Source organism: Typha latifolia, chromosome 10, assembly GCF_019914945.1.
Source record: "Typha latifolia isolate L0001 chromosome 10, TyphaL0001v2, whole genome shotgun sequence".
NCBI lineage: Eukaryota > Viridiplantae > Streptophyta > Magnoliopsida > Poales > Typhaceae > Typha > Typha latifolia.
The window spans coordinates 3,952,778-3,979,211 of NC_133095.1; the positions used below are offsets into that span (position 1 = coordinate 3,952,778).

At 36.3% G+C, this 26,434-nt stretch overlaps 3 protein-coding genes and 5 non-coding genes across 9 annotated transcripts; 2 read left to right on the top strand and 6 right to left on the bottom strand.

Moving 5' to 3' along the window:
- Positions 1–5,587: 5,587 nt before the first annotated feature.
- LOC140796592 (single myb histone 6-like) lies at positions 5,588–14,172 on the bottom strand. Of its 2 annotated transcripts, none has more exons than XM_073149655.1 (7): positions 14,016–14,172; positions 12,906–13,118; positions 12,437–12,657; positions 11,741–11,825; positions 10,667–10,750; positions 6,223–6,570; positions 5,588–5,861 (listed from the first exon to the last, which is right to left on the bottom strand). In XM_073149655.1, exons 2-7 carry the CDS (start codon positions 13,053–13,055, stop codon positions 5,847–5,849), a joined length of 903 nt encoding a protein of 300 aa, XP_073005756.1. In that variant the 5' UTR covers positions 13,056–13,118; positions 14,016–14,172; the 3' UTR covers positions 5,588–5,846. The 2 variants fall into 2 exon arrangements, with proteins under 2 accessions (XP_073005756.1, XP_073005755.1); XM_073149654.1 differs by having other exon boundaries at positions 6,217–6,570.
- Positions 14,173–15,218: 1,046 nt separating this feature from the next.
- LOC140796593 (photosystem I reaction center subunit psaK, chloroplastic-like) lies at positions 15,219–16,397 on the top strand. The gene is made up of 3 exons (XM_073149656.1): positions 15,219–15,437; positions 15,542–15,622; positions 16,081–16,397. The coding sequence occupies exons 1-3, from the start codon at positions 15,348–15,350 to the stop codon at positions 16,306–16,308; spliced, it is 399 nt and encodes a 132-aa protein (XP_073005757.1). The 5' UTR covers positions 15,219–15,347; the 3' UTR covers positions 16,309–16,397.
- A 1,363-nt stretch (positions 16,398–17,760) lies between these two features.
- Positions 17,761–17,901, bottom strand: LOC140797091 (small nucleolar RNA F1/F2/snoR5a). The gene has a single exon (XR_012110583.1). It is a non-coding gene; the product is annotated as a small nucleolar RNA F1/F2/snoR5a (small nucleolar RNA).
- A 56-nt stretch (positions 17,902–17,957) lies between these two features.
- LOC140797100 (small nucleolar RNA Z196/R39/R59 family) lies at positions 17,958–18,041 on the bottom strand. Its single transcript, XR_012110592.1, has one exon. It is a non-coding gene; the product is annotated as a small nucleolar RNA Z196/R39/R59 family (small nucleolar RNA).
- Positions 18,042–18,080: 39 nt separating this feature from the next.
- Positions 18,081–18,168, bottom strand: LOC140797099 (small nucleolar RNA Z195/SNORD33/SNORD32 family). Its single transcript, XR_012110591.1, has one exon. It is a non-coding gene; the product is annotated as a small nucleolar RNA Z195/SNORD33/SNORD32 family (small nucleolar RNA).
- A 63-nt stretch (positions 18,169–18,231) lies between these two features.
- LOC140797092 (small nucleolar RNA U31b) lies at positions 18,232–18,320 on the bottom strand. The gene has a single exon (XR_012110584.1). It is a non-coding gene; the product is annotated as a small nucleolar RNA U31b (small nucleolar RNA).
- Positions 18,321–18,505: 185 nt separating this feature from the next.
- LOC140797093 (small nucleolar RNA U31b) lies at positions 18,506–18,593 on the bottom strand. The gene has a single exon (XR_012110585.1). It is a non-coding gene; the product is annotated as a small nucleolar RNA U31b (small nucleolar RNA).
- Positions 18,594–21,037: 2,444 nt separating this feature from the next.
- LOC140796890 (hydroxyproline O-galactosyltransferase GALT2-like) lies at positions 21,038–26,343 on the top strand. Its single transcript, XM_073150057.1, has 7 exons — positions 21,038–22,132; positions 22,657–22,889; positions 23,037–23,327; positions 25,014–25,142; positions 25,246–25,419; positions 25,569–25,676; positions 25,777–26,343. Exons 1-7 carry the CDS (start codon positions 21,262–21,264, stop codon positions 25,981–25,983), a joined length of 2,013 nt encoding a protein of 670 aa, XP_073006158.1. The 5' UTR covers positions 21,038–21,261; the 3' UTR covers positions 25,984–26,343.
- The last annotated feature ends 91 nt before the right edge of the window (positions 26,344–26,434 follow it).

Consider the following 26,434-nt stretch of genomic DNA (forward strand, 5'->3'; position numbering starts at 1 on the left):
CTTATTTACAAGGCTAAGTGACTCCTAATCTATGTGCAAGCTACGTTAACGTGCCTAGAAAAAATAGTGTGTTCTAAAGATGTTGATGGTGTCCCTAGTAAATAGATATCGTCGTGTACACCCGATAACTTACTCAGCAATTCATATACGGTTGTCATGTTCTATTTACGCGTATCTAAACTTTCCACCTCAAAAGATTATTTTTATATACACCTATCAATCATCTTACATAGCATTTAAGTGGATCAAAAGTCACCTAATTTTCGAGGAAATAAATTTAAAACTCACTTTAATTGGGTGCAATATTTGATGAGCGGACTTAAAATAGTAAAAAACTCAAAAGTAGGGGGCCTTAGTGTAAAATTGGAACTTTCAACAAATGGGCCCCATGAATTGGTTGGCCGCAGTCGGTCGGCGAGGATGGAAAAGGAAAGAAGATAAAAGACATCGACGGCTGTTCGAAGACTGCTACAAACTACGGCGGCAGAGGATCGCACGCCGATTCTGTTTAAATGACATAATTACCCCTCATTTTTTCTAACAATTACAATTCAGCCCAAAAATCCTATAAATGTCAACTGTCTAACACATACGTCCAAACTCCTAATAATATTAATAAGAAACGTTATAAATAATTGTCTTACCTTTAAAAATAAGATTAAATAATTCTTAGAGGATTTAAAATTTATCGTGTAATTATTTAAAAATAAATAACGGATAACTGATATTCTAGAGGTTTTATGTAGTTATTAGGATAAATATGTCATTAAAAATAAGTGTGATTATCTTTTTTTTTGTTTTAAGTCTTAGGGTACATTAATAGTACATTTTTATGGGTTATTTCTACTAATTAAATAGTAATTATCGTACGAGGCAATAGTTTGAAGTACCTAAAGTTGCATTAAAAGATGTTATCTTTGTCTACTCGTTTCTAAATTTCTAATGTGTCATGGTTATGGACTGGCCAACTTGACACTACTAATAAACTATTAATCCCGTTGCCAATAAAGCTAATTAGTGGGTCCTCAAATATATTAATTTATTGAGCACTATGAATTAATTAGTAGATGCATTAATTAAGCATCAAGCTTAGGGTTAGGGTTAGGGCTCTTTTCCTCTAGGGCTTAAAAGTACCATAGTATTGAATCAAAAGATATTATCACTCATAGACTTATTCACTTATAGGGACATCATAACTCATAATTAAATCCATTTTGACCATCAATTGACTAGATATTTCATTAGATGTGTCAAATTGAGTCTTTCTCTTTATATCATCATGCTAATCTTTTAGAAAGGACAACCTTTGTGTTTGTAAACTCTACTAAGCTTTTGTTAACTAATAAAGGAATTTGAGTAATTCTAACTACCATCAAAGGATGAGGTGAGAGTATAAAGTTTTTTTTTTCGAGAAGAAAAAGGTGATAGTATAAGATCTCGTTTACTTTAAGAATAAGTATTTATATTTGTTATTCCCAAAATAATATTTTTATTTTAGAAATAACTATTCTTATGTTCACTTGTATTTTAAAATAAAAAAGTGACAGTGTAAGATCTTGTTTACTTTAAGAATAAGATCAATTTTAGAATAAATATTTATTTTTATTATTCTCAAAATGATGTTTTTATCCTAGGAATAACTATTCTTATGTTCACTTGTATTATAGAATAAAAGTGTAATAATTATCTTTAATGTGATATAAAATAAAATAAAAAGATAAAAAAATATTTTTTTTATTTTTTTATAAAATTATTTTGAATGCTCTTTAATTTGATATAAAGTAATGTGCAATATAAAATATAATTTTGGTGAATAATATGTGTATTCTAGAATGAGATTATCATGATGTTCAGATGTTATTCTAGAATAAATAATTATATTTTAGAATAAGAAAAAAAGTTATTTTTGAAGTGAACAGCGGCTAAAATTATATTGGCTTCTAATAAAAGAAAAGTTTCACTTCATTAAAACTTTGCGATCTTTGCCATCCAATCAAACATAAAATTCTTAAAACTCTAGCTTGTTTGGTGGTAGAATAAGAAAAAAAAGAATTAAGAATTTATTATGAAATTAAAAGATGGTGCTATTCTTATTTTTATTTTAGTGTTCAATTGGTTATAAGATTAAGGATTAAGTGCAACGATTATAAGGGATGAAAAAAAAAGCCCTATCAATAGGGCAAAACAACTGCAACATCAAATTCATTATATAAAATATAGAATATAATGACTATAAAACATCCTGGATATAATAGCATAAGAAACACACTTACTTGTACAAACTAGTATAATAACTTATAAATGACGGATCACAGGAGATTCTCTCTTACGACATTTTATCATTGTTGAATATCAAGTCTTTATGGGTCTTTCATATAATAGCGCATCAATGCCCCATACTTATATTGCGCTATTCTCTCTTACACTCTCTACGCCTTGCTTTATAAGGCCTCATGACTTTGTTCGTTATCTTAAATAATTAGCTTTCCATATTTTTATATAGTCATATCATCATACACTCCTAATTTTATTAGGAGACCTTTCATAATCTTTTAATTAAAAAATAGTTCAAAAATGTTCTCGGGCTTCATCTAAAATACCAAAGACATAGATCAACAAGTATGTTTAGTCCTATTAGGATAAGTAATGAGAATACCTAACATAATAGTAGACCCACAATAACAACAACAACAAAAAAAGTTATTTCCTTCATAAATCATAACATTCCACTTTGCATAAATACCATTCTCATAGAAAAAAAAAGAAAAAGAAAAAAAGAAAACTAATCTCAAAAAGTCACTTCTCTTGCACAACACACAACCTGACATATGTAGTACAATATTGCTCCACTTTAATGGAAGCAGTGAGTGTTTGGGCAAATAGCAATGCCCTTCCCTTCACTCCCAAGCTTCTCTCAATTCTCACATCAAACTTTATTCACCTCCCCAGAAAAAGGGAGAGGAAGAATGTTTCATTCATTGTAAAGCTCTTTGGACACCAAAGCTGCAAAAGCCAAGAGCCTTTACTTCTCTTCTCCTAAGGTTGACATCCACACACATACATAGCCTTTTATCATCAACCTAGAAAGCCAAAAAAAAACCCAAGCACAAAAGAAGATAGATGATTCCATAATGCCCTGCTAGTGCAAAGTGTATATATATATATATACATATATTTTAGAGAGAGAGAGAGAGAGAGAGAGAGAGAGAGAGAAAGATAGATAAATATTTAACTACAAGAGTAGCAAAAGGCAATTAATGGGATCATGATACACTGTGGGAAAAAGAGTCAAATGAGAGAATCATTTACAAATGGTTTGATGTTTAGTTTAGGATGGGGAAATGACCAATTTGCCCTTGTGATGACCCATCATGAGAGGGGGGACATTCTTGGGTACATTTGGACTGGGAATTAGGAGACAAAGTGAACTTTTTTCTAGTTGTTCCTTTTATTATTTTTTTTTCTCTCCTTTTATTTTTCTCGCTTTTGTATTCCTCTCGGTGGGGGGTGGCGTGCGGCAGCGGCGCGCGTGTTCCTCGAGATGCGTGCTTTTCCTTTGCGTGCCCCTCACACCTTAAAGCATTATTATTGTTGTTTTTTCCTTTTCTTTTCTTTTTTTGGGTGTGGACTTTAAGTAGGGTATGTTGGGATGTGGGAATTTTAGAGGGAACTTTAGCGTGCCTGCAAATGTTTAAGAGGCATGAGATGAGCAGCTCAAGATTTTATTCATCTAGTAGTATCCAACATTTTAGTAGAGCTATTCGACTTAATTATATGCATCCGATGACTTTAATTATAGGTTGAAAGAAAATATATAAGTTATAGGATGAATTTAAGCGAGAGCGATTGTAGTTGGTATATCAACACACACCGAATCTCAACACGAAGTTTTTTTTTAATCTTTTTTCTAGTCTTGAGTTCAGATCTTATTGGTTCCTAATATTTTCTAGTGAGGAAACGTAGTAAGATATTACATAACATATTGTGAGCGCTTGTTTTTTAAACTTTACTATTATATAACATAGCCAATTGTGGGGCTTATTTTTAGGGTTCTTACTTTGTCGGTCATTTTTTTTCTCGTGTATCCCTATAATTGTTTGATTGAAACTTGGTGATATAATCTATCTATGAATTTATATATATGTATAAAGCCTGAGCGGATTAGTGAGTCATTGTCTAACAACTAGAACTGTGACCACTGAGACTAGTGCATACAAGAGAAATTAGGAAGATGGAATAATGATTTTACTTTTAAAGAACAATTATGATATCTATCTGCTATAAGAAATTTGAAAGAAAATCTTATCATTTAGATATGAAACTTGATAACCTATTAGTAAGAACCTAATCTCCACATAAATGCAGTTTAGGGCTATCAAAATAAACGAGCAACTTAGGCTTAATTTTGGCCGAGCCTGAGTTAATGCTGACTTGCTCGGATTTGAATCTAGGCATATTTATGGCTTGAAAATATGCTCGACTTGTTTATGGCTTGAAGATAGACACAATAAGCATGTCTCTGAATTGATCTCTTCTCATTTAGGGCTTGAAAACAGGCTCATCTATAGCTCAACTCTAGCTTAGCTCAAATTAAAATGAGTCAAATCTAAATAAAAAATAAGTTTTAAAATAAATTTTGAGCTGAGCCTGAGCCTGAGCCCGAGCCCAATTTACTCGGACTCCTACTATAGATGATGGTGAAAGGTCAAAGGATTAAATTTATTTATTTGAGACTGATAGATTTTTAGTAACAATTACACTAAGATTCATAAAGATATCAACGAAAAATATTAAATAATAATTTTACTCTCTACTTTATCCTTTCTTTTTGTTTTAATAAGAGTAAAAACAGTTCTTAGAATGCCTAAAATTAATCACCTATTTATGTTTTGGCCAAAAAAAAAATCTAGCAAATAACTAATGGAAGGAACATTTCAAAGATTTTCGAGAATTATGAGCGTCAACTGTGTCACAAGAAATAGCTAAACAATCTATCTAGAAATGGACAAACAGTTCAGAAGATCTAGTTGTAATTATTTCTGGATTCTATTCAGAAACTATTGTGTACTGTACTTGTATTGCATGAGGCAATGATACTAGTGCCAAGAATGTATCAGGCCTGGGCCAGATCTCTGCCTAACCCTTTGCCTTGTTGGCTTTTCTCTTAGCCCTATATGGATTCACAAGATTGAATAAGGATAAAAATGACTTTAGAATGACGGGAGAATTATGGTCAGACCAAAGACATAGGATGACCTAAACCCAGTTCAATTATTCTAAAGCAAGACAAAACTATTGATCAAACACTAGAATTATTACAGATCAATTACAACAGAATTCTGTCAATGGTTGCAATGAGAGTCCACTGCCAGCACACCTAGACGCCTATCTAAAAATTATTTTTCATATGCAGAGAGATGAAGTCTAACCAAAGATGAATACAGGCTAAAGCATTTTCTTGAAACATGGATTGAAGCATAAAGACAAGCTGAAAGATAAGGGGAAGAAAAAAAACTTTGTTATGCAGTGAAGATAATACTGTGACCAAATCAAGTAATCAATAACATGAGCATAAGAAGGAAGCATATGACTCTCCAACGATTGGATTATATTCCTCCGTACTATTTCAGATCATTAAGGTGAAACAAAAGACTTGCAGCATAAGTTCCTCATCATGTTGCTGCTCAAACAGCTATATTCACAAAGTCCTAAGCTAGAGGGCCGGCCAGTTCACTTAAATTGCTTCACTTGGTACAGGCCTATCCATGTATTTACATAATTCCTAGAAAGAGTCTGCATGCCTGGCAAAGTCGAACGGAGCCGATTAGCAGCAGCCATAAAGCTGATCAAGCTCGAACAGTCTGCACAAGATTTTGAAGAGATGTTAAGTTCCAAAATTGACAATAATAAAAACTGAACCAACTAAGCTAAGTAGCAGTCTCTTATTACAACAAATGATATATCAATAATTCAGCAATGTGCTTGAATTCACATATAACTATTATGCTTATTCCTGCAGATGTCTGGCCTGAAACATGAGAAACTGTTATTTATGTACATATGTTGGGGACCAAGTTTGCACAACCTAAGACATGCATACTGCAATGATATATATCATAAGAAAGTCCAGGGACTAAACTTTATGGGGTGAAAATACAAGTAGAAGTGGCATAATGATTTGTTACTTAGTTAACTAAAGGCAAACAAGAGCACTACCAGTACCAGCTTAGCTGCAGTCCTGTTTTGCAGTGTCAGCATTGCAGCATCGGCAAATGCCTGTGCTGCTTCTGCATCAGCTTCTGCTGCCTCTGCTTCTCTCGCTGCTTCCTCAGCTTCTGCCAAAATTGCTTCAGCATCTGCAACAGCTTGGGCAGCAGCTGCTGCAGCCTCCTCTGCAGTCATAGTTCTCAATCGTGCCAATTCAGTATCAACCATAGATTTGTTGAGGGGCTTCACATCGTTCCTCTCTGACCTGGAAGGCTCTCTTTGTGTTCCCTCTAGCAGTGGTACCTTTGAATTTTTTCCTTCCGACAAAGTCGAACTCGGTGCTATCCTATACTTCCGCTTCACCTACAAAGACTAATAACATGAAACAAACATCCCCGAGTAGAAAAAGAAACATATTGAGAGTCTACATTTGTTAAAGAGACCCAGACTGTAGCTTTTAAGTTGTGTACTGAATAGTTTATAGAAAATTAAACAAAAGAAACTTGTCAAGCTAATGAGGACTTAATTTGGAAAATTTTCTTCCATCAGATACTAAAACAGTTGGATATTCCACACGGACAACAAAGCCAATATGACATGCACAAGGAATTGTCACTATATGTCCGTTCCATATAATGACAATCTTCATCAGCAGAATCAATCTACTATAGGGAAATTATTCTCCTACAAAGTGTGCACCTGCACACGTACATACTTGTTTGATGTGAATATAATAGGTTCCAACCTGACGGATCCAATCAAGCAATACCCAACAGTTTAATGGACAAAAGGAGAAAAGGAACCCACAAACCCTAGCCCCTCACTTGTTCAGCCAACCTGACAGAGAAGAGAAAGAGAAAAAAATATTCTTGTTTGCCCAATATAACTGGTTACAGTTCCTTTTATAATAAACTACAATCAATCCAACGACTCAAAGCAAACCCTAACCAATTAAACGACTAAAAGCAACTTAGCTCAAACTGATAAGTTAAACCAACTGAAGACTCAATGACTTAATCTCCTCCATCCAATCCAACCTCCTTAGTCATACCCAAGGCAGCGAACGTCAAGTGTTTGAACAGGGCGATAAACATGTCGTGCGTTTGAACAGGGTGACAAACATGTCGTGCGTTCGAATTCGCAGGTTAAAATCCCATGTTGTTGTCTGTATGACCTCCTTTATTAGCTGACCGACATCGCCTCCTCTAATAGGTGAACTAGAAAGGAGCAATTAGACCTCCATTCCTATCACTCCCTACCCTTGAAGATAAACCTTGTCCTCAAGGTTTAGATACGGAAACCGTAGCTTCATCTCCTCAAAATCCTCCCAAGTAGCATCCTCTAATGGTAACCCTTCCCAATGGACCAACTTTTCTTGCACAAAGTCACCCCTATGCTTGACCTAGCTAAATTTTGGATCTCATTCAGCTCTAAAATGAGTTCCCTAGTATTAGCAGTTTTAGGTAGATAGGCCTTCTTGCTACTTAAGTTGGGACACATGAAATACCGGAAGAATATGTGACCCCTCTCGAATACGTAATGGTATTCCACCAGTACAATCCTCCAGCAATCTTTCCATCTATCGGCTGCGTTCTATGGCTTCTGAATTGCCCGACTTGGATCTCATAAGTTCCACATGGTTGTCGACAGCTCGAGTGAAGTCATCTCCCTCATCATCATCAAGAATGTCCCCGCTCCATGACTAATCATCTATTATATTGAGTCTGCTTCCCCATTCAAAGGCCCACTCCCATATCCCCTTGCAACCGGTACTTCTTCCTCGCTATCTTGAATTTATTGATAAACTTTCGTAGTCAAAGGTGATTGCTTCCAAACTTTTAGGCGCTGTACCTCCAAGATAATATCAGAGCCTTGTAGTCCCAAGGGATATATATCGACGAGGAACCAATGGTCCTACAATAGGACCTCCGCTTCTAAGACAAATTTCTCGACACTCAAGCCTATTTTCGTAAGCCGCCAATATGGAAAATGATATAACAGCCTCTATCTAACTCTCAAGCTTCCGAGTGATAGACTTGCTCACAAAGTTGTGAATGCTCCCACTGTTAACCAACATTGGCACTGGTCTTCCTTCCAAAAATCCTGCAATCCGTAGAGTGGGGTATAACCGAGTCAGATTCGGTCAGATACGTTAGATTCACATTGGATTTTAAATAGGTAGGTAATTGTAATATCCATATCTGATTCGTTTATGATCGGATCATGTCAAACTCGAAACATATTCAAATTCAATCAGATAATGGATTGGATTTGGAGTCCTCACAAATAACTGGTATACTATGAAATAAAAAATACAACAATCTTATTCTAAAGCAACAAGTCAACTTTTGACACTCAATTATGATAGTTTACTAGCTAAAATTATAGCATAATATTTTAATTATCTCATTAACATTGACATAAGTTTAATATATTAAGCAAACATAATAAAAGTACAAAATTTATTTTTTGAGAGAATCAAGAGTATTCATATTATATAAGAATTATGGTAATCCAAAACTTCTATTTACATAATTTAAATATTGGACTACATAACTAATGTCTATGAACTTTAAAAAAAAAAAACTTACATATCCGTCGAAACTTTGATGGATATGTACCCAGGATTCTATTCGAATCCGGGTCCGATAGGATTTGTCAATAGTCGATCTGAATCCAACCCGTTTATTAAATGGATAAAAAATTTGAGATCCAAATCCGAGTTAATTGGATTCGGTAATGAATAATTTGGATCTGATAACACTCCAATATAGTCTCCAATGTCACACATCGAGATAAAGCATGCATAAGCGATCTTCAATAGTTCTGCCACGTCTTCTAGGGTGGCTTTGGCCATCTCCTATCTGCTGCAAGTTGTATTGCGTCTACCAGCCAAGGCCCCTCAACATTAGCTCCGTTTTCTACTAGCTGTGGCCAATGCTGGGTTCATCCTTGTAGTTGGCACATATAGAAACCCCACCCATCCTTGCGTCGGCTTCACCTCTGCCAGTTGATCCGCATGCATGCGTGCCAAGTCCATAGCATGAGATACAGCTAAGGCTTGAAGGGTTTCCAATCTAGTTATATCTTCTCATGTAGACCTTTGATAAAGCATTCCATCAATGCGGATTGCGGATTCCAACCATCCGAAGATTCTCAAGGCCAATTTCTCAAAGTAGTTATGATATTTGCTAATGACCTCCGTATGCTATAGATTCTTCAAGGTTTCATTAAAATTATCATACTCAAACGGTACGAACCTCAGCGTTAACCCCCGAGTAAACTCAGATTAATCTGCTAACTGCTTCATATTTCTAAACTATTGGAACCATTGCAGACCTCATCTTACAAGTGAAACGTAGCAAGCCTTACCCATTCCGCTAGTTGTGTTCCTTAGTAGACGATAAGTGTTCCGCATTAAATGTCCAACCAAGCTTCTTAAGAATTTTAGAAAGTCCAAACGGGTGATACAGAATTGAATTCCCCCACCTCAAATGTTATCACCCAGCCTAACAAGCACAATAGTCAGCCTGCCCTCCAACTAGGCCATTGTCTCTGTGATGAATCACATTTGCTCATTTACCTCATTGGGGACTATCATTCACCATAGGGTATTTTCGTGTTCCAACTACGTCCCTACTTATTGATAGAGACTCACTTCCAACACACCAAGCTAGTCCTCAATCGTCGCCGCCCGTGTCTTACCTCTATGAACTAGCGGTGAGTTGATTAGTAGATTTTTGGTTAACCAGCATTAAAGCTCTAATACCAATTGATAGTTTTCAATTCGACGAATCCTATCAAGCAATATCATAGCAATTTAACAAACAAAAAGAGAAGAAATCGACAAACTCTAATCCCCTACCTAGTTCGGCTTATCTGAGAGAGAAGTGAAAGAGAAGGAAATACTTATTATTTGCCTAAGATAATTTATTACAATTCCTTTTATAATAAACCTTAATTAATCCGATGACTCAAAGCAACTTTAATTCTAACTGATAAATTAAACCAACTAAAAACTCAAGGACTTAATCTCCACCATCTAAACTGACCTCCCTAGCCATACCCAAGGCAGCAAATGTTAGGCGTTCAAACGGGGGAAATCCCTTCAAATAGGGCTGCGAACATGTTGTGCATTCAAACAAATTCCCATGCGTTCAAATGAATGGGCTAAAATCTCGTGCCACCATCCGTATGGCCTCCTCCATTAGCTGCCCGGTGTTGCCTCCTCTAATAGGTGATCTGAAATGAAGCAACTAGACCTCCATTCTTATCAGAATATCTAGATACATATAATTGAAATAGGAAGATAGAATTTCGTTGGTTGTGAGCTAAAATAAAGAATGACCAACACTTTCTCTACTCTTTTGTACTATGCAAAATATTGAAAAGAAAATACTACCATAACTTGACCTACTATCTCTTTTGTCTGAATATAACATTACATAGAAGAAATTACCTTGATCAATTTTCCACAGGTAGTCAGAACTCGCAGTTTGGCCGACAAAAGACGTTTGAAATCAGGAGGAGGCCAATATTGTTCCTACATAAACCCAGATAAATAAAGTTATGGCCCATTATAGAAGGAAAACAGAATAAATAAACAGGCAGCCTTTATATCTATACTTCATGTGCCAGAGTTAGACTTGCACATGCTAGCAAACATATATCCAATCAACAAAATTATGATCTAGTGTAGCTAGCAAGTAAAACAGATCTATGACAAAAGGAGAAGAGTAAATTGCATACAAAGACAAAGAGAAGCCACCCTGTGAAGCACTTGGCAGGTTGCATTACATAGTGGCTTCACTTTGTCTTCTCATGCAATTTACCCACAAGGTGATAACATTCACAAGGAACAAAAGAAGGAAATATCCACAACAAGTGCATATTCACATATTATGAGCACATGCTTTAAAAACTTGCCTTCCGGATTGACCATGCAAACATAGATACAGTGAAGCTCTAAAATGCAGAAGCACTTGCCTATATTAATCCACCCTATGCTAAGTAGCTAACTGAATTAGATGATTAGATCACAGAGTTGCATATCAATTACAAAATAAGGACCTAAGTTTGTAAGAAATTGTCATGGCAAAAGGAGAATGAGAATGATATAGTAAGGGCCGCTGAACTCTCAGTCAGTATACGACAACTGCAACAAATATGAAAGATTGAAGCCATGCAATAAATAAACTCATAAAAACATTTCTCTTTCATTTCAGCAAAAACTGAAAAAGTTGAACCTGGAAATACTGAAACAAAATCATCAAAACATTTCTCTTTATGTCAACAGAAACTGGAAAATGTGAACAAGGAAATATGAATCTAACAATATAAAGAGAAATTGAGAAAAACAAGAAAATCAAGTCATCTCTGATACTTAATGAACTTAGCAAAGAATATTTTATCAGGAATGCACACTTAGTTCTTGATAGTCTAGAGGACAACAAGATAGTAAATATAAGTTCCCATAGTACAATTACCTTCAAGAGAACAAATAAAAGGACTTCAATAATGGACAAAAACGCACCTCTATATATGAAGCAATAGCTGTTTTGTTAGACCCAGTAGGCTCCTTCAAGTTCATTATAGCTTCCAAGATAAGATTGTCCAGTCTGCATAAGCATTTAAATGGACAAGTTTAGAAATCATAGAAGATATATTTTGATCCAATATATTCATTTGCTCAGCTAATCAGCGTTACATGGATAAGTTATCACTCTCTGATATGTAGTAAGTAGTACTTTGCTGTTTCTCAATCAAGATATATTTTCCTGTACTCTATGAGAGAATTCCAATGTAGCTTCTGTTATTGTCTTTTGCATGCATTTCACTTTAACTCCAAAAGCATTACTTTCTTCTTTCTCTATAACTTTATTTATCTATACAAGGAAACATTACATTAAAATGGTAGCATGATATGAAAAGGAGGTTTACATTTTCAACTTTTTAAACTTCAAAATAAAAAATAGGTGTGTTTATGAATACAAAGGACTTTCTATATTTTAGCTTCAATAGCAGGCTACCGTAGGAATTTTAGCTTGGAAAAGATGAATCTTTATGTAAAAGTAGTGCAGCATCAAGTACAGGGAGAAAATTTTAAAAAGGATCTCCTAATTGTTCTCACAAGTTTGGGAACAATGAAAGTCTGAAATATTGGCGTTGAACTACATATGGATATCAAACTTCCACCTAAGATGGTAAAAAGTGGACATGGTAAAATAACCTTGAGACAGATTTCTTTGAGCCTGTAATCTGCAGAGTTTCCGTCGACACTGCAAGAGGCTTAGCATCAAGAATATCTTCATCTACGTCAGCAACTACTGTACTGAGGGCCATTGGGTTATCATCATGCTTAGAAATATGTCTGCTCTTTTTCAAGGCTATTCTGCCTTTCTCTCGAGAGCCAAACCCATTTGCAGTCACATTCATGTTACGCCATTTGTCCTGTAAAGTTAAAAGTCTTAAAGACGGAAAAGGAGTTCAAGGGAAAGTAAGTTTCTGAATATATGTTGACGTGTGTCCTTGCAGATTCTAAGTTCACATCTGGTTATACCCTCATTGAGCTCTATTTGCACATAGTAATTCAGAAACTCATGTATTAAGAACAGAAATAAAATTTAAATGACAATTTAGTTGCACAAAAATATTTTGAAATTTGAAGTACTCCATAATCAAAGTTGAATACAATTTACCTTGAGATCCACATTTGACCGTAAACATAAGATGCCACAAAACTCTGGATCTTTCAGTATTGTGCGCCACTTGCCTGCTCCATGCTTAGCAATTCCAGCCTTAAGAGCAGACTCTTCCTCCGCCGTCCATTTCTGCTTAGGAGCACCCATGAAAGACGAATCAAAAGGTCCCTTCTAGAGGGACATGATGCTGTAAAGTGTAAACCTCCTAACCTGCAATCAAAGAGATATTGAAAACCAAAGGTCAGGAACAGAAAATTGTGGTTGCATTTCTAAAATAACTGTTACATTGCGTTCCAGTATCACATTTGAGTTGGAAAAAATTCTTCCACCTCCATAATGACCAAAATTGTGCAGTAGTTTGTCACACAAACACACCAATCTCATATATTTGATTGACATGGGTATGGAGATTAAATAAAAGAAAGGAACATGCCTAAACCTGGAGTTTATGATATTAAATAATGCAGATCAGCAAACCTCATCCTTTTTTATACAACGAAAATATATTCTTGGATGCTCGACTGCTTAGTGCACTTTTTTTTGTTTATTTTTCTGAGATACTGAAAAATTCCAATAAGTGAGTTTGCTTTCCAATTGAGCATGAAAAAAATCTAGGTAAAATAGCTCGAATTACATATGCAACAACAAGAAGCAAGACCTTCGAAACATGGAACACTAGATTCCACCGCCTGAACGAGAACTCAAAGATAGACTAGGAAATCGAGAAAATAAGAATAAACATACGCCTAATAGGCTAATACACGAAGATATTCTAACTCATTACAACGGAGAGAATAAGGAAAAAAAACTTTTTTTGAATAAAAAAAACAAAAAATTTCTATATCAAAAGTAAGACCAATAGCTAGCAGAAGAAAGGCGCATGAATCGAACCATCCTTAAACCCTTGAATTAAGTAGAGCAAAAAAATTCCAATCTAGGGCACGAATCTTCGGAATAAAAGAAAGAAATAATCGAGATGTTGCAGATTCCAAAAAAAAACATCAGAATCACAAGAAAGGTAGCGAAATCTAGTGATAGAACGTCAAAAATTTAATAAATAAAGATACTAACGGTGTTAAAGGAAATGAAAAGAAGAATAAATTTAACCTCGTGAGATGGTGGCCATGAAGCGAGAACTCGCTACAACGCAACTCTAGGCGGGAGAGAGAGAAGAGAGAGAGAAGAGAGAGAGGGGTTGGTAATCTCACAGGAGGTGTGATAAGTAAAGTAAAAGAAAAGCTTTTTGCTCGCTGACTCGCTGCTGCTACTGCATACAACCGGATGAGTCGACCCGGTTGAATCGCCAGGTGGTGGTGTAATAGGCTTACATCACGTAGGGTTTATTTTGTAAATACGATTTTCTTAGATTTTAGGTACAAATTACAATTTAATTGTAGGGAGGTATTTGCAAAATAACCTAATTGATATTTAGACCCCTCTAATATGAGAATTAGTGGCAGCTGCTACTAGCTTTCTCTTCTCTCTTCTATTTTACTACTCATAATTGATAGCTAGCCAAGCTCATGTCAAATTAGAGAACATTGGATGTTCTTTTTTTGTATGAGAATGTGAATGGCGTATAGCTACAGAGGAGAAGATTCATGAGCCCGAAGGCTACCGAAGGCTAGATATAAGCTGAACAAAAAGGCAATCATCTCTAGATATAGAAGTACTTAGGCTCTATCGAGCTTGCTCCAAGTCGCGTTGCGCTGCTGAGCTGTTCCTCCAAGCTAACCGCATTGTCGAGTCATCAACCGAGTCGAGCTAAGCCACCAAACCACCAAATAATTTCTCCACAATATTATTTGGTTGATAGCTACAGAGGAAAAATTAAAACTCTTGAAACGAGTCTCTCAACCGCCAGCATAAGACTCAATCAGAATATAACATAGTTTCATAACATTGTTAATTTTTATGCAAGATAATTAGAAGATATTTCTACACTTCTTTCTTTCTTTTCTCTAAAATAAAGGTAAAGTAGACATTTGGGAGGTATTCTATAATCGAGATAGTAAATATGTCATGAAAAATAAATAAGAAGTTTATATTAAGCTAACGGCTCAAATAGTTAAAGGGGCTTACCATAAATGAGTGTATCTAAGTTCAAATCCTAACAACACCGATTTAATTTGAACATCATTAAATTCCCACTTTTTTTCTTTAAAAAATGTCTATAGCTTCAAATCAATATCTTATCCAATTAGGAGGGACTAACCAGGTGCTGCCACATAAGCAGAGAGAATCTAAAGCTGATCCCTGAGAGACCCCTCCCAGAGTCCACAAGCCTCTCATGTGGCTCTGGCATTCTCAAGCTCAACCACTCCATATCCTTTAAAGGCTATCTATCTATCTATCTATCTATCTATCTAACACTCCTAAATCTATTACTCCAATCCAAGAAGGAAGGAAGGAAAGAAGGAAGGGAAGAACAGAAAGGCCATGGCTTCCAAGCTCACCTCCCCCTCCCCCACTGCTGTCATGACCTCCATCCCTCAGTTCAGCGGCCTCAAAGCCCAATCACCATCCATGGTAAGCTCATCAGTTTGTAGTCAAAAATCCTCCACATTAAGCCAAGTGAGAGAGAAGTAATTTATCTGTGAACAAATCAAGTACTTTTATTATTCTTTTGATAGGTGATGCTGCCATCGAGGAGGCAAAGAGGGAGAGGGGCTTTGGGGGCTCGCTGTGACTTCATCGGCTCATCAACCAACATTGTAAGCGTTCAATATTTACAACTTTTGAGTCCCATCTTTTGGATTTTATTGTATTAAACGAATTTTTATTAAAATAATAATATCCTTAAAACACCTAAAGAAGTACTGCTTTCTAAGAATAAAGTCCAAAGATAAGTTCCAACATATCCCCTTGCAAATCAAGCAACTAATTGGTTTCGGTCCGATTCAATGGTCGTATGTAATTATTTTTAAACTGTTGCTCTACCTTCTTAATGAAGTTTTTATTAATACAAAAAAAAAGTCCAAAGATAGGAGATTCAAGTGATATATAAGTTTAAGTACTTCCATGTTAATTCTGTACATTTTTTGAATTTTTTTTTTTACTATACACTCTGAAGTCTGAACTAAAAAAAAAATTTCTAGGTTTAGAGGTTTGTATTACTATCAATTTTAATATCTTTCAAAGACTTGAAAATGGTGTTACCCAACATTTGTAGATAATGGTGACCACCACAAGCTTGATGCTATTCGCCGGGAGGTTCGGGCTGGCCCCGTCGGCCAACCGGAAGGCCACGGCCGGCCTGAAGCTGGAGGCTCGCGACTCCGGGCTGCAGACCGGAGACCCCGCCGGATTCACTCTCGCCGACACCTTGGCTTGTGGCACCGTGGGCCACATCATCGGCGTTGGAGTGGTCCTGGGCCTGAAGAACTTGGGAGCCATATAACAGAGAGGCCGTGAAGAATTGTGATCTCACTTGCCCTACTGGTTTTTGAGGATGTAAATGATTTCTCTTTAATGAACATATTTCAATTACATCTTCACCTAGCCATACCAAATCAAACAAACTCAGATACGGATCTTAAAGTTTCCGACCCGTTTAATAAATGGGTCGAATCTAGCGGATTGAAAATGACTATGCATCAAAGCTCCGTATAACTATTAAGTTTTGCTTTAGCATGTCAAGTTTATATCGTTTTGGAAGAGAATGATAAAGTATTAGTCTCTAATAATTCGTAATTTTTTAATATTTAAAAGTGTTTATTTATTAAACTGTCTTAATTTGATACTAAAAAGAATGGATTTAACTATAGAATAAAATTATTACAATTTTAATTTTATAGCCCGTTGGTTATTTGCGAGGAATTCAAATATGTTCATTAAAACGTACTCTAATGACAAATAAACCAAATATGACCAGTGAATCATACGTTCTTCCTGCAGCTCTAGAAGAACCTCAATAGAATCATTTTTCGAGGAATGATCTACTATCAAATTTTACTGTATATAGACTCTTTCGCTTGGCTACATAGGAATAGTGAGTATCCCCAATACCAGATGCATTTTTGAGCTCTTTTTGAAGTAATTTAGATGTCTTCTTTAACAAATATTTTTTTTTCATAATTGTAATTGAAAACCATTAAGATATATTTACCACTAAAATAATATTAGAGTCGTCATTAGATCTTCTCTTTCAAAATTGGGTCACGGTACTGAGTTTTTAACAAAATATTACTAATAAATCATTATCAAAATTAATAAACACATATGAAGAGTTAAATTACCATCTCTTACTTATATATATATAAAGTGAAAACATGTAACAATTTTTATCTCATATAAAATAAAACATATTCGTACTTTGATATTAAAAATTATTATTATGCTGATGGTTTTAGCAGTAATTATGTAAATAAAATAATAATGACATTATGTCCCGATCGATGTTTCAGAATCAACTAACAGACATTACCGTTTTATTTGAACTTTGATCGTAGATATGGATCCCCCAAGTAATAAACAAGGTAAACTTTACGAGGCTACTTTTCCCCCTATTTATAAGACAGAAATGAGTCGATTGCTTGTGGCTCAATGTTAATAACACCATTCATTTGTTTTAAGTTTAATTTTACTTTAAAATCAACGGGATGTATTTTATTTCTTTTTTACAGAACATTATCATTAACGTGCTAATCTTATTTCATCGAAGTCCCTTTTGAAATCCTTCATTTAATCCGACCATAATTTAGTGATTGTAGATTAACATACTACTACCGTACTAGTATACAATTTTCGAGGAATTTCGAAATATTCAAGCAATATTTGGCAAAAATATGATAGCAAATCAAATCAAATAATACCAAATAAATATACTTCTAATTACGAGTAAAAGAGGCAGAGATGTAGACAGGGTTAAAGTAACAAGAAGCTCATGGGAAGAGCAACCAGTGTCGCAAGAACTGTTCACCTTCAATATTTGCCATTCTAACGAGTCACATAGCCATCCAATTTGGCTAAGCAACAGATACCAATGGCATTAATTAACTAATTAATCACTCACTAACCAAAAAATAGTATATTAAACGTTACCGTTAGTGCAATCTCAGCCGAAAGATGGTGATAATTTGTGAAATAATCACTGGAAACTCAGTAATTTTTCAAGCTTCATCACTGATTGCACACCAAATCAAATAAAAAAGGTTAGCGTTTTGGAGAGAAGGGAGATCAGATGGTAGTGCATGTTTGTAATTTGCTCATCATCTGGAATGCAGAAGTATACTATGGTTGAGAAATCATCACTTCTCCCTTTCAAAATCGTTGAAAATAAAGAGAAAAATAAAGAATTAGCGTAAAAATAGATCAGAGAAAAGAGTCAGATATAAAATGTCGATCACCATCGTCCGGATTACAAATAAAACGGATCTAAGACTGGGGCGACATCGGTACATCATCACACTCCCAAATCTCTATTCATCGCTCATCGAATCGATCGATAGGGGGTGGCGTAGAATAAAGTATAACAAACGAGACCGGACTCATATCTGGAAACCATAAGCATACTATGGATGAGAAATCATCACTTCTCCCTTGCAAAATCGTCGAAAAATGGAGAAAAAAATAATGAAAGAAGATATCAGAGAGAGGAATCAGATAGAAATGTCTATCACCATCGTCCGGATTACGAATAAAACGGATCTAAGACTGGGGCGACATCGATGTATCATCACACTCCCAAATCGCTAATCATCGCCGATTCGAATCGATTGCGAGAGGGAAGGAAAAATAGAAGAAAATTTCACAAAAGAGATCTAAAACAAGAAGAATACGCACACTCGAGAGTAACGGCATCGAGTAATAGAAGGATGAGGAGGCGAGGCGCGATTGAGATAGGAGGCGGAGGGGAGAGGGCACGTTATTTATAGAGGGAGAACTAGGGTTTTGGGGTTTGGAAATCGTCGGAAGGGAGAGACTATGAACGGTCCAGATCAAGTATGTTTGGAGTAAAGATATATTGGGCTTGGGCCGGAGCCCCGGTGCCCTCTTACTCTTATGGGCGGCTTGGTTTGAATTGCAGCCAATCCTGTTGGGTTTGATAATGAATTCGGCATACAACTATTTAAAGTATTCATAATTAAGTAAACTTGATGCGAAGTTCACCAAAATTTTAGTCCAAACCGAAGTGTTGTGACAATCCAAGGGTATAAATGATACAGTAGTTATCCATTGCTGTATTTAGGTCAATATTATAATATTTAGGTCAAACTCGATCTTATCTACTAAACAAACCTCAAAATTATTCATTGCAGTATCTATAATATAAGAAATATATTTGTTATGGTAACTTAGTAGCTAAGTTTTCTTTCCTATATAAAAGATTTTAAACTATATTTATTTTATCTAAATTTTAAATAAAAAATAAAAAATAAAATTTCATCAAAGATAACTTTTCTCCAAGTGTTAGTAAAAAAATTCTCCCTTTCTTAGTTATCTACTGCCTTTAGTTCAAGACTTATTTTATCTTGCAAAGATGTTGGAGTGCCGCACGGACTTATTAAAATGCTTAAAAATATTAAGTCCGTGCGATGATCGAGTTCTCAAACCTTAGGATTCCCTGTTAATTGAAACTGTATGCATATAGTGACATTATCTGACATTTTATCAAGAGTGTCCTTGATAACATCACTTATAATGCTACTGATAATTATGTAAATTGCGAAAAAAATAGTGGGTGTTTACTAAACCTTATAGCAAATATACTATTGCCAAGTAAGACAACGTAGTTATTGAGAGCATTAGAAATAACATTATAGAATACTTAAACCATTTCCTTCCCAGATAACCCAAGTATTTTCTTGATATTTACCGCTCTGCCACCATTTTAGATGCTGGCAAGTTGCCAAGAGTCTGGGAGTACACGTAATGAAGTACACGTAAGCGAAGCTTCTCTGTAATATCCTACTAGTCTTCTTAAGAAAAATTTATCACGTGGTATACAATGTACAGATAATAGAGCGTGGATTCGGTTAAAACTTAAAACCGAACTCGTTCATATCACCTCGCCGCCGTACTCTAGCCGTTGAATTCTACTAATTTAGGACGACGGTTATAAATTTACACAGCATTAGTCTGGATCTATTATAGTTTATTTTTGTGAGAGAGAGTTTGATTTAATTATCTAATTTATATATCTAGAAAAGTTAACTTATTTAACCAATTCATAATTAACTTATAAGCTAACGGTGAATATTATTAGTGGGACCCATTGTATTATTCTTATGAAAATATATTGCATTTTAATTTTTAGGAAATTTTATAAATTATATTTTTTATTTTATCTATTTTGTAATTCAGCTCTAATCCGACCCTTACTTTTTTTTTTGTATAATTTTCATTTCATACCTTCCATTAATTTAAATGGTACTAGTAAAAAATATTTTATTATAATATATAAAATAATTTTTAAATATCTAATTATTCGTGTCTTTTGGGCAGAGAGAAGAAAAACAATGGTGAAAATATTTTAATAATTTAGTCGATAAAAAATAAATAAATGTTGGATTATAAAATTATCAAAAATAAAATATAAATTATAAAATAAGTAAAATACATGGTGTGAAATTTATTTTTTTTGATCATTCATGAGCCCGAAGGCTAGATATGGGCTGGACAAAGGGCCAACCCTCCCTAGATACAGAGGCACTTTAGGCCCCACTGAGCTTTTAACCGCACTGCCGAGCCATCAACCGAATCGAGCAAAGCTACCACCAAACTACCAACTACCAAATAATTTCTTCACAATATTGTTTGGGGTTGGAGTTGAACTCATGATCTCCTTGGTCATGAGCAAGATACCAACCAACTCTACTTTCGGTGTGACTTATAAAATACCTTAATTTTGTTTTCCGATGCACGACTCTCGTTACAGTTGACGACCAACAGCCCGAGAACGTGCGTGGCCACCTACTATTCGCCGTCACGGAGCTTCCTTCCTTCCCAAAATCCATTCCACTTGGCATACGTTGACGAGCAATCCACCGTTACTAGCTAGTTAATTCCTCTTAAAAACTAACCTTTTTCCCTTAATTAAAACGGAACCAAACTATTATTCGTTTTTATTATAAGCTTTCCCACTCAAAAAGACAAATTATTTATTAGTGACTTACAACTCCCATTTTGAAGCTTAATTGCTTTTAATTAACCAAGTAATAATGACTCCTCCCTCCCGTTTCCTTCTCCGCCTCTTTTAACCAATCCTCTTCGATCCCAGAGATTCTCCTTCGAAATTTCCATGGAGGCCAGGCCTCCTCCGTCTCTTAGGATTTCGACTCCGGAGCTCTAGGATTGGTCGCTCCCTCCTTGGTTGGATTATCCCCGGGGTTTGCCCTAGTTCGCGCTCCCGATGAAGCGGGCAAAGAGTGCCGAGACCCTCGCCGGACGGCGGTGGCGGCCATCCCACGCCCTCGTGGCCGCCGCCGCGTTCTACCTCTTGTTCATTTCGCTCAAGTTTCGCCACTTCTTCGAGATCGCATCCGACGATCCCGGCGTCGAGTACGAGCACGGTGGGTTCCACCGGAAGCTGGAGGTGAGCCTGAGGGAGGAGACCCCCCATCGGACGCTGGATACGGATCCTTTGATCCTCCGCGCGCGACAATGGACGACGGCGGGGGCGGCGAATAATCCTGGCGGGTACGGCCGGATCACCGGGGAGATCTTGAAGCGGTACAGCGAGAGCCGGGGCAAGAATTGGACTCGGAGTGGAAACTTCTCGGAGCTGGAGAAAATGGCGACGGAGGCGTGGGCTTTGGGCCTCAAGGCGTGGGAGGAGGCGACAAGCTACAACGACGCCGGTGGAGAGCTGAATCCAGTGGTGGAAAGGAACTCAGACGCATGTCCGTCGTCGATCTCGATACCAATCGGCCGAGAGGTGGGGCATGATGGTGAAAAATTGCTGTTTTTACCTTGCGGGCTCGCGGTCGGATCCTCGATCACGGTTATCGGGACGCCACATTCGGCCCACAAGGAGTACGTGCCGGAGCTCGCGAAGATGGGAGAGGGGGATGAGACAGTGATGGTGACGCAGTTCATGGTGGAGCTCCGGGGACTCAAGGCAGTGGATGGAGAGGATCCACCAAAGATACTGCATTTGAACCCGCGGCTGAAGGGGGATTGGAGTAAGAAGCCAATTATCGAGCTTAACACGTGCTACCGGATGCAATGGGGGAAAGCTATGCGGTGCGACGGGTTGCGGTTCAAGGGTTCTGATGATACTGGTAATGAACTTCTTTTAAACTCCTTATCATTTTATTCTTTATTGTTTCCATTATAAATTGTAGGTAAGAATGCATATCCAGAATAAGTATCCCCTCCTAGTAATCAGAGACTAGTGGCTAGCAATCAATACTAATTTCCAGCTCTTAATTGAGATTTCTGAGCACTATAGTGATAGGCATTTTACTTTTTTTTTAGGTACCCATAGCTGATACCAATATAATTAGTTCATTCAATTTATCCACTTAAATGGTCTATTGTTGGATGTCTTAATATTATATGACTTGTTAATTTTTGTATGTCAAGTGGATGTCATCACCTAATCTACCAAAATCATGTTATGACCTGCCCAGTCTTCAGTGTGAGGATTTCCTGATGCTGCTACACATCATTGCTCTTGCTAGTTGCCTAGTACCTTGTCTCTTTCATTTTTAATTAGTTCCAAAATCTAGTACTTTATTCAAATGCCTTTGTTATACTCGAGCTAGCATGTTTTTGCTGATATATACAATTCTCATTACTGTAGTTGATGGATTTCCAAGATGTGAGAAATGGGAACGAAGTGATATTGTTGATTCAAAGGAAACCAAAACAACTTCATGGTTGCAGAGGTTCATTGGTCGTGCAAAGAAGCCAGAAATGACGTGGCCCTTCCCATTTGTAGAGGGCAGGATGTTTGTTCTCACAATCCAAGCCGGTGTCGAAGGATATCATATTATTGTAGGAGGCCGGCATGTGTCTTCATTCCCATACCGAATGGTATGTATTGTTATACATCCAGATTTTTTAATGAACTCATCATCTGAAAGTTGTCTCTGCCCAGAAATCTAATTAAATTGCGTTATGCATTTCTCTTTTAGATTCTAGCTCTCAGTGATTTTCAAAATTGTTAATAATGATTTTCAGGGTTTTACTCTCGAAGATGCAACAGGTTTAGCTGTTAAAGGAAATGTGGACGTTCATTCAATTTATACTACCTCTCTTCCTAGATCTCACCCCAGCTTTTCTCTTCAACAAGTCTTGGAAATGTCAGAGAATTGGAAGGCCCATCCTCTACCTGAAGAACCAGTTCAACTTTTCATTGGTATACTCTCTGCTACAAATCATTTCGCTGAGCGCATGGCTATCAGAAAAACCTGGATGCAATATCCTGCACTACAGTTAGGAAATGTAGTTGCCCGCTTCTTTGTTGCCTTGGTAAGATATATTTTTGTAAATAATTTTAGTCTCTTGTTCAATCATCTGGCCCATGTGTGCATGCGCACACACGTCTGATCACATGCTTGTGTTTCAGTGAATACATTGCAGGTCATCCATATATGCTGGTCACATTCTATAATTGATTTTGCTAGGAAAATGATACTGTGAATATTGTCAATCTACTGTTCGGACTATAATCCTGACTCTTTCAAGTTTTTGACTGTTATAACATTCAAAATTATGTGTTAAACTTGCTATATGCATTCATCACCGTGACCTTTGAAAGTATTTCTAGATCTGTCATTCTGTTATTAATGGCTAAATGTTCGTAGATATTTTTAACATGTTATAATGGTTTTACCCTTCAATTTTATCATAAAAATCATCGGTTCTTTAACATAAAAGTCACAAATGTTATCTTATCTGAACTCTGAAGTTTCAATGCTTCAATACTTTTCTCGAATCATGACACTCTTATATTTCCAAAATCATTTACCTTTCTTAAGTAATCATAATGATATGCTGGTGTTTCCTTTTGAGACCATAGACATCTCACATAGCATAGATGCCATATCAAAATATTTTTCTCACCATTATCAATTCTTTGATGGTTCTGCAGTGCTATTCGGACAAACATTTTGGTGATTAAGCACCTTCTTGTCCTCATATACTGGTACTCATACTATGATATGCGGCCTGATGAGCATATAGATACAAGAATTTGAAGTATATTTGTAGTTCTATCTCACGAGGATAGGAACTCCCATCTCCACAATAGGAAGCTTTTTCTGAACTTCAAATGCAGAGTTATCCCAGTGGCTAGGCAGGCTCCACCTAATGAAGGTATTTGGTCATCAAGGTGGCCAGTAAAACAATAGTTAGGAAACAACAATACACACATATTCGAGTCTGATTTTATTGACATGATTAAAATACTAACCAATATAACTAAATAACCAAATTTTATTTATTCCATGAATGTGTCTTCTCTCATCACCTTATCCGCTTTAGATTCTCTTGCGGAGCTAAATTGAATAGTGGACCTCTCATGCATATCTTTTACTGCTACATTAGCTTAAGGAATTAGAAATGAGCAGAAAGTCCCAGGTCTCGATGGGCTCATGCCAGCATTGAAAACATTGATTTGGTGTGGAGAATTTCTAGCATTAGTACCCTAGGTGAATTCATGCATATTAGGTTCATAGAAGCAAAAAATAACTTCAGTTATTTGTGTATTTACTTGCGTTGGGATCATAACAGCACAATTACAGTTTCTCCAGTCCCATGATGTCAAAAACTTATGTATGACAAGAGTGGCTAGGTAATATGCATGAATAATGCAAAACACATTAAAAGCTTTATTCCTGAGATTTCCAATCATATGTTTTGGAGACTTACTTTTTATTTTAGATGTTCTGTCTTCATGGAGAGATGTTTCCAAGGTCAAGAAAACATCTTTCTTTAAGCAAATCAGCAAATGATGTAATAAGTTGTCGTCCTTGTTGATTGGACATTCGGTTTCTTGTATCATTGTCCCTACAATTGAAATTAGACCTTTTTGTGGACATGCCTGTACATATAATTTGTTGGTTTAAATTCTAAACATTTTCTTGTATTCACTGATTACTATACTATCGATTGTTTATTTTCTCTTTCTCGTCTTCATGCATAGTGCCTGTGCAGGGTCCAAGGAAGGAGGTAAATGCAGCGGTTAGGAAAGAAGCAGAATATTTTGGGGATATGGTGATTATGCCATTCATGGACCGCTATGAGTTAGTAGTTCTCAAAACAATAGCAATTTGTGAATTTGGGGTGAGCCTTTTTTCTTCTTCTTTTGCTTACTTAGGAACTAACCTCTTCGTGTTTGCCAGTTAGTCCAAACTTTTCATGCTAACCGGTGACCTTTGTCCTGTAGGTATACAATCTAACTGCAGATTACATCATGAAATGTGATGATGATACATTTATCAGGGTGGATGTGGTACTGAAAGAAATGAATGCAATCAGTAGAAGTAGATCTCTTTACATGGGTAACCTAAATCTCCTACATAGGCCTCTCAGAAGTGGAAAATGGGCAGTCACTCATGAAGTAAGTTGTCTTTCTACAACTTATTTTAGAATTCAGCATATTCAACCAGTTTTCATTAGTTTTGTTTGTGATAAATTGATGATTCTAATTAAATGACTTGTAACTTTTTTCACTTTTTTTTTAAACTTCTATTTCTTTGGTGGATGTAGGAATGGCCGGAAGATATATATCCGCCATATGCCAATGGACCTGGCTACGTGATTTCAAGTGATATTGCAAGATATATAGTGTCTCGACATGCCAACCGAAGCCTAAGAGTAAGCCTGACGACAAAGAATTGACACTTTTGTTGTCACACCCCATGATATATCAACACATTTAATCTGCACGCTCTAATATATTTCTCACCACATACAGATGTTCAAGATGGAAGATGTGAGCATGGGCATGTGGGTAGAAGACTTCAATTCTACAGGTAATGTGCAGTATTCGCACAGCTGGAAGTTCTGTCAGTATGGCTGCATGGAAAACTATTATACAGCACATTACCAGTCTCCCAGGCAAATGATTTGTCTCTGGGACCAATTATCAAGGGGTCGCGCACAGTGCTGCAACTTCAGATGACATTGCATTGCTGCTTCATGATGATTAAATTCTTCCACTCATAATTCATCATCTGCAGCATTTTTATGAGCAGATGGCTGGGTACTGGCTCCAATTTTTTGTGCTCCAATTGCTGTGCTGTTTTACTGAACGGCCAAGGATCAATACTCGCTGCCTCATGACCCCTTGTACTGTTGTACAAGTAATGTATATCCGGTTTAGTTCCTCCTTTTTCGTATTCTTTTGACAACTATACTACATTAAGTTTTTACACCGGATACATTTCATTTTGAATTTCTATTACCATTTCTATTTAGCAACCAAAGATGTTGAAATCTTCTTATTTACTGAAAAATATGCTGTTGAGGTTGTACTGTTTCATTTCTTTCCACCTGCACTTGTTTGCACATGCATGCTTGGTGAAGGTCACACCGCCAACACATTTAAGTGATGAAAAAACCTAGTCTTCAAA

Coding starts and splice junctions, on each gene's coding strand:
- LOC140796592 (XM_073149654.1), bottom strand. CDS start 13,055: ATGGGTGCTCCTAAGCAGAAATGGACGGCGGAGGAAGAGTCTGCTCTT. Junction 12,658..12,905: donor GGTCAAATGTGGATCTCAAG/GTAAATTGTATT, acceptor TTAACTTTACAG/GACAAATGGCGTAACATGAA. Junction 10,751..11,740: donor CTATTGCTTCATATATAGAG/GTGCGTTTTTGT, acceptor GGGTTTATGTAG/GAACAATATTGGCCTCCTCC.
- LOC140796593 (XM_073149656.1), top strand. CDS start 15,348: ATGGCTTCCAAGCTCACCTCCCCCTCCCCCACTGCTGTCATGACCTCC. Junction 15,438..15,541: donor AAGCCCAATCACCATCCATG/GTAAGCTCATCA, acceptor TTCTTTTGATAG/GTGATGCTGCCATCGAGGAG. Junction 15,623..16,080: donor TCGGCTCATCAACCAACATT/GTAAGCGTTCAA, acceptor CAACATTTGTAG/ATAATGGTGACCACCACAAG.
- LOC140796890 (XM_073150057.1), top strand. CDS start 21,262: ATGAAGCGGGCAAAGAGTGCCGAGACCCTCGCCGGACGGCGGTGGCGG. Junction 22,890..23,036: donor CTTCATTCCCATACCGAATG/GTATGTATTGTT, acceptor AATGATTTTCAG/GGTTTTACTCTCGAAGATGC. Junction 25,677..25,776: donor ATGCCAACCGAAGCCTAAGA/GTAAGCCTGACG, acceptor CACCACATACAG/ATGTTCAAGATGGAAGATGT.